Genomic DNA, 19421 nt, shown 5'->3' on the forward strand with positions numbered 1-19421 from the left:
TTCTCCCTCCGCACCGCTCCAGCCACTAGAGGTGGAGTTAACCCTGCAAGGTAATTATTGCAGTTTATAAAAAACTGCAAATATTACACTTGCAGGGTTAAGAGTAGTGGAAGTGGTCTGGGTGTCTGGAGTGTCCCATTAAGCTTAGTCAAAATAGATCTATGGTACAACAGGTTGAGAAACCTTAAAGGGACACTATAGTCACCTGAACAACTTAAGCTTAATGAAGCAGTTTTGGTGTATAGAACATGCCCCTGCAGCTTCACTGCTCAATCCTCTGCCATTTAGGAGTTAAATCCCTTTGTTTATGAACCCTAGTCACACCTCCCTGCATGTGACTTGCACAGCCTTCCATAAACACTTCCTGTAAAGAGAGCCCTATTTAGGCTTTCTTTATTGCAAGTTCTGTTTAATTAAGATTTTCTTATCCCCTGCTATGTTAATAGCTTGCTAGACCTTGCAAGAGCCTCCTGTATGTGATTAAAGTTCAATTTAGAGATTGAGATACAATTATTTAAGGTAAATTACATCTGTTTGAAAGTGAAACCATTTTTTTTTTCATGCAGGCTCTGTCAATCATAGCCAGGGGAGGTGTGGCTAAGGCTGCATAAACAGAAACAAAGTGATTTAACTCCTAAATGACAGTGAATTGAGCAGTGAAATTGCAGGGGAATGATCTATACACTAAAACTGCTTTATTTAGCTAAAGTCATTTAGGTGACTATAGTGTTCCTTTAATATACCATTAAAAAAAGAAGTTCAATTAAAAATTGTCTACAATCCATTTTTTATTTTCTACACTGTTTCTAGATCTAGTCATCTATTAGTAAACTGATAATTCAGCTGTAAATATTAGGCGAAAAGGCATGAATTGGAAACACACTAAGTTTTCCAACTCATTGTGAATAAGTCCTGTAATGTTTACATCTTTTGTTGGTGTCTGGGTTTGTACAAGATGCTCATGAATTCCTAGCTATTTTTAGGTCCAAATCCTTGTTAAGATCAAGTACTCCTCCTACTACTTGAACTTTATCCTGTGCTTACCAAACCCACAAATGATTTACATAATCTGTGCAAATTACATAATTTATGTATGCGATTGGGTGTGATCAGTAAAAATTACTCTTGGTTGATCATGCAGGTTGTAAAGCAATGAAGTTTGAAAAGTCTGGTCCCCTTGCAAGAACACTAAAAAAAATGTAGAACATTTGTGCATAAACATGAAAGTAATCCTGCTTAAAAATAAATAGCCTTTTACACAAACATGTTTTGTACAGAAACATTGTCAGCTAAATCTTAATGTTTTTATACACTTAAAGGACACCAAGATAACATGATAGCATATTTTTAAAAATCACTAAAACAATCCTCCACAATTGTAATATCAGACTGTTTGCTAGTAAAACTGTCAAGTGAATGCACCTTTAAAAGACACAGTTATGTCTACTTAAATCACAGGATATGATAGTGACTTTGCGTCAACAAATTTTGGTTAATCAATGTTTAGTAAACATAGCATCATGGATGTAAGATGTGTGTGGGATTGCTGGTAGCATGTGATAAACTTTCATGCGTTGATAAACACGGACAAAATTGATTTGCAAAAGATTTGCAGTGTTAGCATGACAAACCCATAAGCTAAAAGTGTTCATGAGGTTTTAACCCTAGTTATTTCGGCTGGTGCTCCGCTTGTCTTTAGTGAACTTTGAAAACAGATGAGTTTAAGGTTTGGGGTTTTCAATGTTAGATGTGGAGTGTGTAAGAGGTAAGAACGATTTAATGATTCAGCGACACAATAGTGAAACAAATGAGGGTGACTGGAGATCTGTTATAATGAGTGTCAAAGTGTAAACCATGTAATATTTAAATAACCCCTTTGCTGCCACAGTTTCTAAATGGGCATTTAAGTTGAACCTTAGAGATCTGTGAATGCTTGATGTTTTTTGTTCCTGTTTCGGTGGTGTGCCTGTGTTAGCTTGTTTCATTGATTACTGAATGTTTGTTGCTTAACCCTTGTGCTGATATATTCATCATACATGTCAGCTCATTTGGGAAGAGAAAGCAGGAAGGAGGAGATGCACAACGCAGAGGACTTGTTCGGTGCTACATCTGAAAGCGACACATCCACGTTTCATGGCTTTGATGAGGATGACTGGGAGGAACCTTCCTCATTCCGAGCCAAACTCCCCCCAACTGCAGCTGACCGGGGAGACTGCTAAAAGGCAATGATCTGGATCGATCCCATCTACTTCCAATTTTACCCCACCTTCATTTTTAAGTTTTTGTTTTAACTTCCCCACCCCGCACCCCCGTTATGTTTTTATTTGTTCTAAGTTTTCAAAGCACAACTGTTTCCAAAACAAGATATTTTGGAAAAATTTGGACGTTTTGTGAGCTCTTTCAATGAGAGAAAAAAAAAAAACTGTGGATATAAACTTTTTTTGTCCTTTGCAATGGGCAGAGTGACTGTCTCCAGTATTAACCAGCAAGTCTGCTTTTTTGTTCCAAGGCCATCTTTGATTTATGTTGTAATGCCTCTTATTGGGGAATCGACATGGGTTAAAATAGAAGGCAGGACAAACACTGGAAGTCAACTTCTATTCTGGTTGCAATCCAGATTACCTCAATAACCGAAGACTTTTGTAAATATTTGCTTCTGCGTTAAATGGGATTTTGCACACAAAGTGCGGAGTCGAGCTGGCATTTGAACCCATTCTTCAGTCTGACTTCAAAGACAACACTGGCATACATGGAACAAGGTCCCTCCCAGCTCCAGCTACTGGATCTTCTACATAAGGCAAGAAGATGTTTTGCTAGAGAACAAGTTAAGCACTGGGAAAATAAAAGAACAAGTGGGATAAAATACCTCAGACTACATTTTTTTCCCCCCTCAACATTTGTATAAGCTATTTATTTTTCTGTAGCTCAGAAAGACTTTTTTTTTCTCCCAGTGTCTAAAAGAACTTTTTTGTCTAATTATTTAATACTACTTACTAGAAGATACCAAAGCAGTACCCATTAATGGTCTACAGGGCAATGGAAATGAAAACAAGCTATCTTCTGTCCTGCTGAGCTGAAATCAGACTGAACCACAGCAGGATTATAAAGGTACGCACCCAACGCATTTCACTCGTTGATGCTCCTCTGTTATTTGACTGGTTCATTAATTCTGTTTACACCTTGGTCTTTGCTCGAAATGTGTTAAGCACATTGAAGGAACGCTGCAGGATCACCCTGCATTCCCATGTATGTGATAGATAATACATTGGTAAAAGAGGTAACGTTAAAACAAGTTGACGCAATATGACTGTAAACTCATTCAGCATGTATAACAAGTTTTTTGTTGTTTTTTTTGCTCAGGAGTGCATGTCTGCTGTACCTATGTTTTTCATAAAAATGTTTTATCTTACTAACATTGACAATATTGAATAGCAGTTTCGTATTGGCTCCTTTTAAAAAGTAAAGTGATTGCAGCAGATATTTAGCAATATTACAGTTTGTGAAATGCTAGACAATAGTAATCATATGTAAAACAGACCATTCACTAGGGAGGAAAATACCTAATTATACAAAGCAGCTGGTGAACGATCTGCTTCTGATTGCAACTGGGCACCACCCAGAACTATGCCTTACTTACAGAGATGCTGATACAAGTCAGTAAGGATTAATGAAGGCTATTTTACACACACTGCCTGTGTATACACCCTGAGTAGAGGTTTGCCACACATAAAGGCAGGCGTACGAGTTAAAGAGTACTTTGAATACACAGTTATTCACGAAATGATTAAGAAATTTATAAACCTTCATTTTAAACAGATTAGTGTTTATTTTTTTTCATGCAAGTACTACTATAGCAAAAATGAATCCAGTGCCTTCAAGACAAATCTTAAATCCAACACATATCCCTTACAGCCACTGTTTAATGCCATATGATTTTAACATGTAAAACATAACAGGTATTCAGTTGATCTGCCCCTTGGCCAAAGGTAGAAAAACTGTTCTACAGCCAAAGCCCAACTTATTGTTTTTTTGCACGATATATAAAAAACGTTTGTAACGAACACTGTTACCAGTAAGTATACATCAAAACGCGTACTGACCTTGTTTAGAATATTATTCACTAATATCTTTATATTCATGATTTTGCAAACAGTAATAATAAAACTAAATAATTTAACACACTATAGAACCACATATTCTTCAGCAGTTTTTGAACCAAAGAGGAAGCCATCTAAACATCTTGGTTATGTATACTAATTTGACGTCTTAATCTAGAACTCTGACAGGTTTAAGAGTAAGGACACGAAGTTTCAGATTAAAAAAAATATAAAAATAACAAAAAGGTCAAAAGACTAAATCTGGTGACTTGTCAGTGCCAATAGTACCAGGCTATCCCGGGCTTGTACCCTATTTGTAGTAAACTATATACAAAGAGGGTAACCTGAATAGGATCCCCTATATAGTAAAGGAAATAACAGTTTATCTATAAAGGGCTAGAATACGCAAATGTAACTAAAAGTAGTGGATACAAAGTAACCAATATGTAGCAACATCAGTGTACAATCAGGCTTTATTTACACATGCTCACAGTACACATATACAAATTAGGGCTTCTTGTTGAATTAGAAAGAGGACTTCCCAAGAAGGGGATAGATTAATTCTTTATGTACAGTCCTTCTACTTGTAGTTTGATGGATTAGCTCTTTAGAAACAATGTAACATTACAATTCAGGTTGATCCTCCTCTAATACTCGGATTGATTTTTGCATGACCTCACTTGCTGCGCATGTTATGAGTTACATACTAAGCCCTTCAAGTACCTCTGTTTCCTGCCCCCCTTCCTGGAAAGTCTTCTTTCTAATTAAAGGAAAACTATATGGTCAGAAATACAAATGTGTATTCCTGATCCTATAGTGTTAAAACCACCATTTAGGTTGCTGGCCCATTCTTTACCCCCCGCCCTAAAAGGAAGGTAATAGGAATCACCTTTATTTCAGCACGGTGCAGGTGTGCTGGCGCTGGACCGCCGCCTCGGCTGAGATCATCAAAATGAATGATCTCCGCAAATCCAATGCTTTCCATTTGGATCATCACACAAGGAAGCGGGGCGGGACCAAATGCCACGCTGGCCAATCTGCATCTCCTCATAGAGATTAATTGAATTAATGCATCTCTATGAAGAATGTTCAGCGTTTCCATGCACAACACATTATGCAGCACTGACCCAGGAAGCACCTCTAGTGACCATCTTAGTGATTGCCACTGCTGGTGTCCCTAGGCAGTAATGTAAACACTACCTTTTCTCTGAAAAGGAAGTGTTTACAGCAAAATGTTTGCAGGGACTGACTATAGACACCTACATTAAGCTGTAGTTGTTATGACTATAGCGGATCCGTTTACTGTGGGCATGTGTAAATGATGTTGCTACTTATTTGCTACTTTGTATCCACTATTTTAAGTTTTTTTGTTTTGTTTTATAAATTCTAGTCCTTTATAGATACACTGACCTTGGGCTGTGTGATTTCCTTTACCAGATAGAGGATCCTCTTCACGTTACTCTGTTTGTTTAGCTTGTAACTATGAAAAATTCAGGAACATAGACTGCTTATACTCACTTTGCTAGTGGAATCACTGGAGACATTTAACAATTTGCCGTTATCTCACTGCTGTCTGTTCCATATTGCCACTGGCAATCCTAATATAAAGAACATTTTACAACTATCGAAAGATCAAAATCTTTGCTTACTTTGACCAATTTATTAATTTTTTTTTTAAATAACTGTTTTTTCTTTTAACTTGTTCTCAAGGTGAATAACATCAACAGTACAAGTTTATAAAGCCATGGTTTAGCTAAAATAATGTTACGTTTACAGTTTTTACCAGCAGCCTTTTATTTATTTTGTTCTAATATGTTGCAAAGAGTAAGTAGTTGACGATGGCTTTTAATAATCAAAACAGAATGACATGATTAGGTGTAAGGATACTTGGGACGCGATTACTGTGATTTGAAGTTTGTGTGGCTGGTTGATAGTAAACCTTTTTGACAATAACTATGAGTTGGAAGTTCCCGTTTTCTGCTAGTGGTTAGTGGTTCGAGCCTGTACAACGCAGGCACCCTGCCAAAAACATAACTGGACCTCTATTGGCCAGCAGCAGGCTATGGTTTATTCCATCAGCGTTATGTCTGACCAACATGGAAACATCACTGCTAAATCGTTTTGACGATACTCTCTAAATGCCTTCCACATAACTATATTTTTGTAATCTATCACAGGATAAAAGGTGAATAAACATGGTGGTTCACGACCCCTGCCTAACGTTGCTAGATTTGTTGACTGTTAGCTACCGTATATGTTTTTTCATACTCCTTTGTAAGGGAGGTTCACATCTCATGTTCTAAACTTGTTAAAGACGTTAAAAGTTGGCTACAAAATGTCTTGTGCATATTACGTGTATAATAAAACAAGTGAGATCAAATTGATTTGTCATGTCATTTGTTAGACTGGAAAGATTAATCTTTTCTAATCTCTCCAGTGGCCCAAGCACAAGGTTTTTCTGGCCTTTAGTGAAGCCACAATAGGGACTATCTATATTCTTATACTCCTTTAGATCAAATTAACAAATGACCTTGTAAAAGTTGAAGTGCATATTATAGAACACTGGGTGTTTGATCATAAAGGCATGCTTCTTATCTAAGAAAAAAACAACTATCTGCTATTTTAACACACCATTACCTAGTGTTTTTGCTAACCTCCATTTGTTGCAGAAGGGGTTTTATTAACTAAGGCTCAGTCAAGGCATACTTCCCTCTGCCACTTAACTAATGCAGCCTGCCAAATTCAGATCCCAGCAGTCTGTGCTCTAAAGTGATTAACCTCTTGGGAACTTGCTGGGTTTGCCCTTGTGACTTGTGTATGACCAAAGGGAGCCTTTTCTATTATATTGTTTGTTTCTTTATTTACATCAGATTGGTAGTAATTCCCTCAAACGCTACACATTAATTTGTATTTTATTTTTTAGATACCAAACTTCAGTTTCATTGTGAGTCATATGACATAATGTATAAGAATAGCATTCTGCATATGCTTTTATTGTTTAAAGGGACACTATAGGCACCCAGACCACATCATCTCAATGAAGTGGCGTGGGTGCAGTGACCCTGTCCCCTTAAAGAAACACTATAGTGTTAAACTGTTCAGCTCCCAGGACCCTTCCGATAGGTTTGAAAATGTGTTTATACTCATTTTAAAACATTGATGATCTAAGCCAATCCATTGCTTTCCCACGGGAAAGAATTGGGAGGCAAAACACCATGCTGCACCAGTCAGACACTGAACACCCTTTTCTCTGAAAAGCCTGTGTTTACATTGAAAAGCCTGCAGGAACAGGCTACAGACACTAGGGCCACTACATTAAGTAACAGAGAACGTGCTAAATGTGTTGACATCATATAAAAATCAGAGAGTTATAGGTAATTTACAGAAGAAAAAAGGGAATCTGTAGTCCTGAAAATAGCAATAATTTTTTTCAGGACTATAGCACTGTGATCACTCTCCACCCCCCCCTTTTCTCTGTAAAATTAAACGTTTAAAGAAGAGTGCTCACCTCATTTCCAGGGCTTCCAGATTCCTCCTCTGCAGCCTCCATCAATGTCAGCATCCCTGCTGACGTCACCCTCATAGATAGGCATTGAGGACTCGGCTCTCAGGAAAACATCCACTAGAGGCATGCTTAACCCTGTAATGTAGACACTGCCATTCTAAAGCAATAATAGTTTACATAGAAGGGTTCAAATTACAGGACAAATGCTATGCTCCCCTTTATTCCACCGATGTGCCAGTCTCATCATGTTCGCTCCATCTCCACTGGCTGAGATCATCAATCCTGATTACCTCAGCCAATCAAACGTTTCCCCATACACAATCACTGTGCTATGTTCAATCAGCATTTCCTCACAGAGATGAACTAACCCAATGCATCTCTATGGGGAGCATTCAGGGCGGAACCTAGGAGGTAACTCCGAGTGACAGCCACAGAGGCAACATTTACATTGCTGAGCCTGCAGGGACAGCCTCTTTGCACCAGAACCACTACACTAAGCTGTAGTTGTTATGGTGTCTAGAATTTCCCTTTTAAATGTTTAGAAATTAGTTTGTGTAAAAACAAAATGTTTGCACACACATAGACCGATGAGGTTCATTCTCTAACCCCAGGAATTGGCAATGGAATTGCAGACTTTAGGCCAAAATAGAGTTAATGAACTTTCCCATGTCAGGCATTTTGGTCTAAAAATGGCTAATTGCAGTTTCCTACTCAATTCTCCTATATAGTTAATAATCCTACAAACGTGTCCAGAGATTTCGGTGGGGAAAGAAAAGCAAAGATATTGCAGACATTTTGTGAAGTGAATGAAACAAAAGTGTTTTTACTGCCAGGAGAGACACATTTTGTAAGGGGAACACTCCAAGCACCATATCTACTGCCATGTGCCGTGATGTTTACTGTGCCAGGAGTGCCTTCTCAGTGGAAGTAGTCATGCCATTTAAAAATGGTTTGACAACTACCCGGTGTCCGGCAGGTGCCTATCGCCTCCTTAGGAGCCCAGAAGCTCCTGCAGGAAGTTTCTGTTAGCTCCCCTGAGCTAAGCCATGCCATACAGGGCCAGCTCATTGGCTCAAAGCATCAGCTGAATGCCAGGTAAAAGTGTTTTTAAACAGTTTGAGTACTTACACTTGGCGTGCTCCAGGGCACCATAACTACTACAGCATGCTGAAGTGGTTATGGTGCTTGCAGTGTTCATTTAAGGGGCATTCTAAGCACCAAAACCACAAGAGCTCATTATAGTTACGGTGCTACAAAACTTGAAAGTGTGAAAGTGTTACGCCTGCATCATTGCCAGTGCAGCAACAGAGGCGGTATGCAACACTGCTAGGGAGAGTACCAGCCTGTGTCAAGCCACTCCAAAACTGTTAGACATAAATATGCAGGGTGGCACCCATGGATGCATAGCAGCAATAACCATTACAATGAGCTGTAGTGCTTGGGGTGACCATTTAGGTATTGAGAGAGAATTTAGGAACTCCATTCCATGGATTGCTCTTGTAGTTTAGAAAGAGCGTCATTTCTGACACAAGCTATATACACAGCAATAACAAAACATCAGTTACCTCGACCCACAGGAGCACGCTAGTTTTAAACATTGGAACTATCTTGATGGTATTATTAGATCTTCAAACATGGTTAATTAGCAGAGAGTAAATGTTTTTTTTTTTTTTTTTAAAAGCAAGTCAACAAACTATGATGTATTTTAAATTTGTACTGGAAACTATAGCAACAAGGAGTCAAACCCTGTGTAAGATTATAATATCTATTTTCCCTGCTCTGGCCTTCTGTATAAATGTATTTTTTATATACTAATCCACATTAACCAGAACTAGGTGTGTATTGATTGTGAACTTTACCTCTGCTCTGCCGATGTGTGCTTAAAGCAATCTTGTAACTTGCAGTAGTGTCTGGGTCTCTAAAGGGTTAAAGGATTAAAAAAAAAAATCCAATCTCTCAAAACATTTCAGAATAACATTTTCAAACAAGTTTTGTTTCATGTCCATGCACTGTTTACATGAGACACTGTAATGTTATGTTGTTCTGCCATCATGCAGACAGTGCCTGTTCCTCCATACCATGTCTGTTGTAGAAGGAGCCGCGACTATGCAAATATTAATTGGTGTCATTCTACAACCACATGACGGATGCCTCTCTAGAGCTGACCTTATGCAGCCTCTATAGAATTACATATGCCCTGCTTAATAATATTGATTTGTACATTACAGATAAAGGGAAAAGCTAAGCTCCCTTCAAAACAATGTATGCACATCCAGACATGGTAAAGCACAATGTGTCCCAAAGGACACAAAAATGCAGTATTCCTGCCCATAAAATGCAAAAATACAAATAAGGGGCGCAGGGTCAAATTAGTGCCTCAAAAATGCATTAGTGCTTAACACATGCTACCAATTAAAGGCTATTCAGACTGTCCAGATATTAAACTTTTCATTTAGAGCCCTGACAATCAAACACAGAGATTCCAGATAGAACTCTGGGATATCCCAAGTATCCATATACACCACAGCTAGGATTGACTGCAGAACATTCATTTATAGATAGATATTAATTCATTGAATTCTTTGTAAAATACATATTGCAATTTCAAAGTGTCAGCTTCTACTAGTCAGACACATCAAATAACTCAATTTCCCTTTCTCTAGCACTGGGCGGACTAGCAGTAAATTAACTTTATGGATTTCTGTAAGCCAGGTACATTAGATGATCTGGTCCTTTTTTCTATTCATAAAAACAAATGGAGAAAATGGGCCACATGGAAAAACAGGGATTTTGTGTTTTGTTAGGGCTTTTTTTGTTTCTTTTTTGTCCCTTGGTCTTAAAAAGGTGCTACGCCTGGAAAAAATATGCATTTCGGGGAATATATGAAGATTTGTGAATCTTCACTTATACTGTTTATAAAAAAAATTAGAAACATTTCATTGGGATGATATCAGAATTACGCACCAGGGCTCTACTATTAAGAAACATTTCATGCATTTTCTGAAACAGGGCTTTTTCTAAAATATTTCCAAGAGGTCAGCATATGATGTATGGGCATCTACTAAAAATTATATATCTTTCACTACTTTGTTTTGATTAATGCAAACCTGGAGTATGTTTTTTAAAGCTGCCCTTGAATCAAATAATGATCTGGGCACGCTAGTTACAATATAACCCTGAGAGATGCTGCCCTGATTTACTGGGTACACAGAAGTTCACCAGAGCTGGCATCATTTGCAATTGGCTTGGCATGCAACACATTCTTGGACAGATTGCAAAGGATGCCGGTATAGGTGCACATGATGCAGACAGTGCATGAAATGGCAAGGGAATGTCATTGTTATAATTCATTCATACATTGACAAACTTTTTTGGTGACAGCACATATAGATAACATTTGGGGATCCCAATGGCACACAAAAAAAGAGTCTTTGTAAGGAAAACTGCTTTCCAGGGCTATACCTTTAGATAAAGAAGGGTAAAAGGTGACTACTTTTTTGTTTCTTTCCTACAGTCCAACATGCCCTGCGATGACCAGTGCGGTTCCCGAGAAGAGCGCAATTTCTGACGGTGTTGGCAACACAAAGAAATTAGTCTACCTACTGACACTCAGAGCCCCGAACCTTTGCTTGTGCAATATGAAAAATGTAGCTTCACTGAAGATTTTTTTTATTTATATTTTTGTTTTAATTTTTCTTTTTGTTTTCTTTTTTATTTACATGCTGTGTTTGACACCCAGCTTAATTGGTATAAGCCTAGAAAACACTTTTAGAAGGAGATTAAAAAGGAGACCTCGTATTTATTTTAGTATTTAAACTAAAAATTAACCTTTTAAATATACTAGTTGTGCACAATGTTTTGGATTCATACTTTGTATTGGGACACAGATAAATGGAAGCTGGTGAAAGCACTTACGTGAAATGTGGACTGGTGCGATTTTTGATTTTTTTTGTTGTTAATGCTGTTAATGTTTTGTTTTTGGTTATTCTGGTCTGCAAACATGGGAAGCAAGTGATTTAATCCTGTGTAGTAGGCATTTATTTTGCAAGACTGTTAAGGTCATTTTCTAATGAATGTTTTATGGTGGACTTGTTGGTAAGATGGTTATATGACTATGGAAGAATCGCACAGTTCATCATGTTGGATGATGTCTTAGTAAAAACTGAGATTTCTAACCTTGGCTTTCATTTACTGGTCTTTAGACTGTTTTGTGCTGTTTTCTAGAATAATGCATCCACTTCCTGTATTGTACCATGAAATTCTGTGAATTGCAGTTCTTTCCCTCGCGTGGCTGATATGGAATCTGAATGGGCACAAAACATAGGCTTTGTGTGCGCCTCTGTGTCTAGGCTGCGTGTTTGTGCTGTTTAAATGTTCAAGAATGTGCAGTTCTGCTGGTTTTCATGCTATATATGTCATGTCCTGTTATTAAATGCAACAACAGAAGTATAGGCATCGTTTAGCACTTTTCAGATGACTTTTTAGAGTCTGTAATATTGCAAGAAAGGTCTACTAGTTTATCATGGCTCCTCAGTTTGAATTTAATGGTCTGGATCATAGTACAAAGCAAATACACTATTAATGATCAATATCAAAATAATAAGTACATAGTGCTCCTACACAGGGTCTGTAACACTTCTGCACACAGAGATCTAAACAACACCTACACAGCTGCTCTGCATGACAATGGGTTTACAATCTAACGTAAGATGTTACCTTTGAGTTAGTTATATGTCTGTCTTTTCTCGTTATTATTTAATAGGATATTTTATCCTAGGTATGCCCTAATTTGGTTTGTAATGCACTATATATAATACCTTCGAAAAACAACAAAACACTATATTGAAAAACCCATGAGCACCTCACAGATCCAGAAGAGGCTACACAAATCAACAGCCTCCCATTTCAGTAGAGGTCTGATCTTATCCAATAAACTTTTATCCAGCAAGGAGATATGTAGTTCAGCCACAAGCTGCAGTTCTATTTGTCAGAACTGATGAGTGGAACTGCTGAATAATCTGAGAACAACTTCGTTGTCTGCTATCAGCCGTCAGACAGGGTTGCGCACGCCACTTGGAGCTCTCACAAAGAGTTAAACAGAGTGGGAATTTCAATGGTATGCATCCTCGCATGTCTATGCAAGACATACAAATACTTATACATTAAGTAGAGAGTTAAAATGGGCAGGCTCTCAGCTGCAGACATTTTTGCAAAGAAGTTCCAACAATGGTCAAGAAGACGGGTCCCTTTGCACCTGTGCACTGAGCAAAGGTTGTAATGATACTTTAAGTAACCTTTTAAAGTGACAATATAGGCACCAAAACACTTCATCTCAATGTTCTGGTCTGAGTGCCATGTCCCTGTAGTTTTAACCCTAAAACTGCAAACATGTTTAACAGTGCAGGGTTTAAATGCATGTAGTGTCAATCACAGCCACTAGAGGTGCTCCCTCCAAAATAGCCCAGTAATCCATGGCTACAGGACACTACAGAGTTAGGGATACACATTTGTATTCATAATGCTGTAGAGTTCCTTTAAGTGTTTATTGATAGGAGAAATACAACACGGTTAAAGGAAAACTAAGGAAAAATAAAATTAAATATATAATTAAAGGGGCACTATAGTCACCAGAGCAACTTCAGCTTATTGTATTTGTTCTGGTGAGTAGAATTATTCCCTTTAGGCTATTTGCAACAAAACATGTTTTTGTTCAGAGAAAATGCAGTGTTTACATTATAGCCACGTGATAACTCCACTGGCAACTTTTCAGAGATGCTTCCTGGGGCAGTGCTGCACACTGTGCAGTACTGCCATTCAGTGTCTTCACCCTCTGCATGCAGGCACTAAACTTTCCTCATAGAGATGCATTGAATCAATGCATCTTGATGAGGAGATGCTGATTGGCCAAGGCTGTGTTTAACTTGTGCTGGCTCTGCCCCTGATCTGCCTCGTTGACAGTCTCAGCCAATCCTATTGGAAAGCATTGTGATTGGCTCAAACCACCACTTCTGATGATGTCAGCAATGCAGAGTGTGTACCCAATGCTTCTCTATAAGAAGCTTTGAATTGGACCAAGATCATCCTAACTGATGACCCCAGAGAAGGCAAAGTGGCTACAGTGAGGAGGAGAGTGTCAGAAGCACTGGATTACATGTAAGTTTAATTGCCTTTAGTTTTATTTTTTTAATTAAGGAGGGGAGCAATAATAACATGTTTCCTGAGTCTATTCTCATGTTTGTGAGTGGCTTATTGCAGCATTGATTTGTTCATTTTTTAAAATAAATAAATAAAATCACTGATGCAACAGGGACTACCTAGCTGAGCTGTTAGGTCAGGCTTAGAGTTCTGTATTGTGTGTGCAAATGGCTTACGCAGAGAGAGCCAAGTCACTCTACATTTGCATGGTCTGTGTTTTTTGGAAAACACTGGACTGTGTATAAACGAAGAGCAGCAATGTGGCTGCTATCAATTTATCGAACAGTTCCAATTCTCCTAGCTTTCAATACTTACATCCTTGTCTTTTTTTTTATTTACAACTCTTTACATGTACATTGACCTTAGGCTAACCACATCTGTCAATCAAGTTACACAGCAAACAAGAGTCAATTACATGGAATAACCAAGAACCATCACCACTGCTATCACTATACCTTCAATACCTTGCAGGGGGGGCCATAATTGTCTTTCCAGAATAGTTATACAACTAATGTCATTACTTTAAAAATGTGTCATATAAAGCCATAAAGCAATATCTTGTGAAAAATTAGATGTACAACAGTGCCAAAAAGCAGACACTTCCAGAGCCCTTTAACTTGGCAAGCTTGTTAAGGTAATTTACTAAAATGAGAATTCAAAGTAGATTTCTCATTTAATGCTAGAGTAGCCAAACTGAAAGCTATTTTTACATTTTGTCCTTAAATTTTAAATTTACTTTAAATTTTCAGTTTTGTGAAAAACCCTGTAGACATAAAATCAGACACTGCTATGTCCCCCATGCGCCATTCATCATCTCAACCCACTGCGCTGTCTAATACTGAACACAAAGCACAAGTGGTCACCAAGTCATTATCCCCTGCATGTATTTAACAAGGACAGTTCATAGAATACATTTTGTACAACATACGCGATGCTACTCTTTCATATTTAGTTAACACGTTAAATACAGTTAAAGGGACACTACAGGCACCAGAACCACTAAAGTTTCATGAAGTTTTTCTGGTGTCTATAGCCTGTACCTGCAGGCTTTTCAGTGTAAAAGGTAGTGTTTATATTGCTGCGGAGAAACACCTTTAATGGCTGTCACTCAGATGGCCAGTGCTGAATGCTCCCCGTAGAGATGCATTGACTCAATGCATCTCTATGAGGAGATGCTGATTGGTGCAGGACAAGCGTTTTGCCTCGCATACACAGTAGCCTCTAATGCTTTCCTATAGTGAAAGCATTGGATTTTGTTGCTTTGTTTTGTTGATGACCGGAATATTCCTTTAAATATTGTTTGAAATATAGCACATAAAAGGAACACTATAGGTACTGTAACTGCTTCATCTCCATGAAGTAGTTATAGTGTCTGGAGTCCCCAGGTACTTTCCTTCCAACCAACATTAAACTGCTTACAATGGTTTAATGCTAAATGAGAGTTATCAGCTTCCCATGCCCTCTGTGCATTAGCCTTAGCAGCAATGCGCGGCGGTGATTGGCTGACAAATTCAGCTGACGGCCTATCACAGCCACTCATTGCTGGTATGAACTGGTATGGCTAATGAAGTGGGGGTTGAGTATTAAACTGCTGGTAAGTGGTTAAATGAAAAGGCAGTGCTCCAGCGACTCCAGAAACCTAAACCAATGAGAAGAAATGATTGTAGTCAGGTCTGCCTCCAGAGGGGTACAGCCGTATGAGCACATATATAGAGTGATATTCATTATATATATGTGCCCGTGCAGGCCCCTGAGCCATTGACTGCATGTATAGTGAAGAGTGGGCTTAATAAATGCTATCTTCAGCTTCTGACACTTCCCTCTCCAACTCTCACAACCACCGGTCGTCCGAGGGTTGGCGCAGGTTACTCCAGCAATACTCAGAGCAGCTCGCATGTCGGAGTCGCGAGAGCTGGCGAGAGGAACTGCAGGAAGCTGAAGATGGCATTCGCGAGGCACCCTCTTCACCATTCAGAACCTGGCAGCTTGCACAATTCCACCGGACCACCAGGGAGTTGTATGTCCCCATTCCCTGGCCACAGGTAAGAGGCAGGGAGGGGGGAATAAATAATAATTAAAAAACAAACAAAAGGTTTAGCCCACAGAATGCAGCCCCTATCCTACACAACATACATTCACACACACTGCATTCACTCTACACACATCATCCTCGTGGACAGACTAGAGGGCGGGCCTCAACATTTCTGACGGCAGCCCTGATTATGTCTGGAGTGCAACTTTAATAGTGCCCCATCATTGCCAAACACCGTCAAAAAGGTTATCTCAACTCCAAGCCCTGATCATTACATTTTCTTTTGGGCAGAATATGGTCATAACAAAATGAGTTCCTATCGGTTTCTTTTTAAATTTAGTTACTAAAGTGGGTATTAGAAAGGTTATGTCCCCCACTCCGGTGTGGCATAGACATGGCTGTCTTTCTAACATCGCATAAGGGGCCTACAGCCTCAGTGTAATTAGAGACCTTTTAGGACAAAAATAGCAAACTGTAATCAATACGTAGGCTGAAAGAAAATATTCTGCTGCACATAGCAGGTGTTCTGCTTAACAACCATATTCAGTAAGGATTTTCACATACTAACTTCTCTAGGATTTGCACTGAATGCAGCAGTAAACAAAAACAGCCAATGAGTTTTATCAGTTCTATGGTCAAAAACACCTTAGATATAAGCGAGAGAAGACGTACGCAATGCAAATATTCAAATAACCACTCGCAGCTGACAGAGCACCCCAGACCGTATAGGCGTGTATGATAAATACAGTAAGAAACCGGTTTAAACTCTGAAGGTAAGATGGCATTCAGACACTCCTGCATCCATAGCACCTTTATTGAGATAAAGGAATTCTCCCACTCCCATAACTGCTTTATCTGACTTCAACTTATTTTATGAAATTGCCAAGTGCTATGTAGCATATTGGCGCTATATACAGGATTATGCAACTGACTAAGAGTACATTCTCTTATACAGAGCCTGACCAGTATTCTGTATAAATGAGTATAAAAATGGCACACAAACTTCCCTTCCCTAATCAATAACTGATTTGTAAAGGGTTTCACTGCCCTGCCCCTATACACAATAGGCATGAAAAGAACTTTAGTGTTAGAAATAAAAAGATGTATTTCTTACACTAAGGTGTTCCTCAGCCCCCTCCCCCCTTTATTCACTTACCCAATAGCAGCGCAGAGGGACAGGCATCATCCAATTGAGGGAACTAATGCGCATGCTCGGCAAGCACCACGCACGCATTAGCCCTTCCCCATGGGGTTTCTCTGACACTGGACATCCTGAGCTAGGTCAATAGGACTTTAGAGCCAGGGTGACAAAAACCTACATCTTCATGTAGAACTACAACCACTATGAGGACTTAGGTAGCTGGAAAGCATCTTTGCAGTTTTAGTTGATCAGCTTTGGATCGAATGTACCTTTTGTTACAGAGGTCAATATATCATGTTTTTCAGCCTTCTGACCGCACCTCAACTATAGTACATAAACCCCAACGTTTCCACTTTTTTTTCTCTCCTCTGTTTGCAAAAGAAGGACGTGTCCTTGCATTTCACGTTCTTGGTTGCTAGTAGAAAGCCACTTTCCTGCTGTATCCATTGTCTACTACACACTGATGTCAAATAAACAATAAATATACTAGATGTTTTAATCTCTTCATAACAAATAGCCTTATAGAATGACAGTGCTGTCCTGAATAGGTTAAAGCATTATGAAGAAGTGATATTAATTGAAGTAATTCTATCTGACAGAATTTAGTTCTTGCTGGTGTTTCTACACCATATTACAGGGTCAGTCTAAAGCCTGCCTTGGTCCTTTGTCTGTGTGTATTATCAAGCAATGTGTGTACAGATAAAGAACGAGGCAAAGGATTGGAAGAAATCACCAACAGGCTGGATGCTCAGAACCTTACCCAGAGCAAATAACATTTACAATTCACAACACACTTCTGCCCAAAGTCTAACGCCCCAATTCTATAGGAACCATATTCAGTGGGGTGTGTTTCCCAGCACAGCTATGCTTGAGAGTCTTGCAGAGAGATCTCATAGCCCAGACTGCAGGGGTTTTCTCATTAAACAGAAGTAGTGTTTATCAGGGCATGGTTTTACTTTAATCATTCCGCACCCCAGTGTGCATCAAAGGTTTGCAGAGCACACATTCACAACTACAAATCTTTATACAAGATTCGGGAGGGCAGGTGGGGGGGAGGGGGGGAGACAATTACCAGAAACTGGATGAAAATTAAGCGCACAAAATAATTCTGTTGCAACAGCTTAAAGAAAGACTTAATGGTCAAAAAAGTTATACATATGTGTGTTTAACCCCTTAAGGACACATGACATGTGTAACATGTCATGATTCCCTTTTATTCCAGAAGTTTGGTCCTTAAGGGGTTAAGGAACAGTAACATCCATAGGCAATTCAAGCCCATTATTCACAATGCATTTGGAAAGGGTTCGTCCCCTCTTTTAAAGACTCACTAAATCTGTGATGTCCAAGGAAGCAGAGCGGTAAGTATTGTAGCGGCGTTTGAATTACAGAATTCAGTAAACCTAGACAGTCCAGAAAATAAATTATATGATTTGCTGTAATGATCAAAGCAGGAAACATATAAAGAAATCATGTTCTTCATAGATTATCTGAACATCATAACCTGTTACTTTAGAGAGGCAACAAATGTGCAGTTCTCTAGCTGCAAAGGATCACGGTAAATATAGTCTATAAACCGCTACAGACCCCTACATAGCCAGACCCTGTATAGTGGCACATATACATTTTGGTGTCTATTACACCACGTCGTATGAAAGTAAAATCAGTAAAGATGGAGCTCTATGTGAAATAGCTGTAAAGAGAAGAAAAAGCAAAACAGCCTAGAATATCTTACTGAGATAAGGGGGTTATTAAGTAGCCTAGTAAAGTATAAAACTTAATTTTTGTGTGCGCTGTTCCTTAACCTGTATTTTGTATAATATCTTACAGTCGTAAAGTAATAACTGCATTCTCTGTAAAATCATTTAATAGTTAATTAGCATTAACAGATGTATAGGAAAGGACGTCTCTAGAGAGACACAAAAGTTACTCGCCACTGCAACCCTAGATGGCCTGTGGCAGACTCACCAGGCCAGAATTTTCACTAAACCAGTAGATCGTCGGGAATTAAAATTTTGAGCCCTGTATAAAATGCATCTGTTTTCCTGGTTCTGTCCAAATCAACAGCATTCATATTCCTAGAGAGTAGATATCACAACTTGAACCTATACAGACTTAGTCACACTGCAACCACATTTCAATAAAAGGCTTTACGTGCAGTCTGAACTAAAAGCGTAATTTCTGTATTTAAACTTGACGAGCATTATTACCACTCCACTATTTGCAACATTTTAAATGTAATGTTGTTTTGGAAGTGGCCGTAGATCATGAAATCTCTCCAAATGTAAGAAGACGTTACAAAGCTGAAATTAAGTGATTTTAAATTTTCTTTATAGTACAATTAAAGCGACTGTCACCACCCAGGTTCTTTGTATAATTTGCAAAGACCCCTGACAGTGACTGCTCTGCAGAGTGTCCGGTGGTCGTAGAGTGGAGGAAAAGGTGAGTTATACT

The 19421-nt window shown here is 38.8% G+C and overlaps 1 protein-coding gene and 1 long non-coding RNA gene across 5 annotated transcripts in view; one reads left to right on the forward strand and one right to left on the reverse strand.

Moving 5' to 3' along the window:
• The window catches only part of DPF3 (double PHD fingers 3), a 198074-nt gene that overhangs the window by 171450 nt on the left and 7203 nt on the right, over nucleotides 1–19421 (forward strand). Inside the window, exons 9-10 of one of the 4 annotated variants that reach the window (XR_010086293.1) lie at nucleotides 2044–3108; nucleotides 11117–11777. The exons of 2 other annotated variants lie outside the window; for them this stretch is intronic. Coding sequence is in view for 1 of the 2 variants with exons in the window: in XM_063439705.1 (XP_063295775.1) it covers nucleotides 11117–11136 (20 nt within the window). In the remaining variant the exon portion in view is untranslated. Of the gene's footprint in view, nucleotides 1–2043; nucleotides 3109–11116; nucleotides 11778–19421 lie in introns of those variants that run through there. One more of the 4 variants, XM_063439705.1, reaches the window with a different exon arrangement.
• LOC134582981 (uncharacterized) overlaps nucleotides 1–19421 on the reverse strand; it is a 108566-nt gene that overhangs the window by 3111 nt on the left and 86034 nt on the right. The gene's annotated exons all lie outside the window — the stretch shown is intronic.

This window comes from Pelobates fuscus, chromosome 13 (genome assembly GCF_036172605.1).
Source record: "Pelobates fuscus isolate aPelFus1 chromosome 13, aPelFus1.pri, whole genome shotgun sequence".
Taxonomy (NCBI): domain Eukaryota; kingdom Metazoa; phylum Chordata; class Amphibia; order Anura; family Pelobatidae; genus Pelobates; species Pelobates fuscus.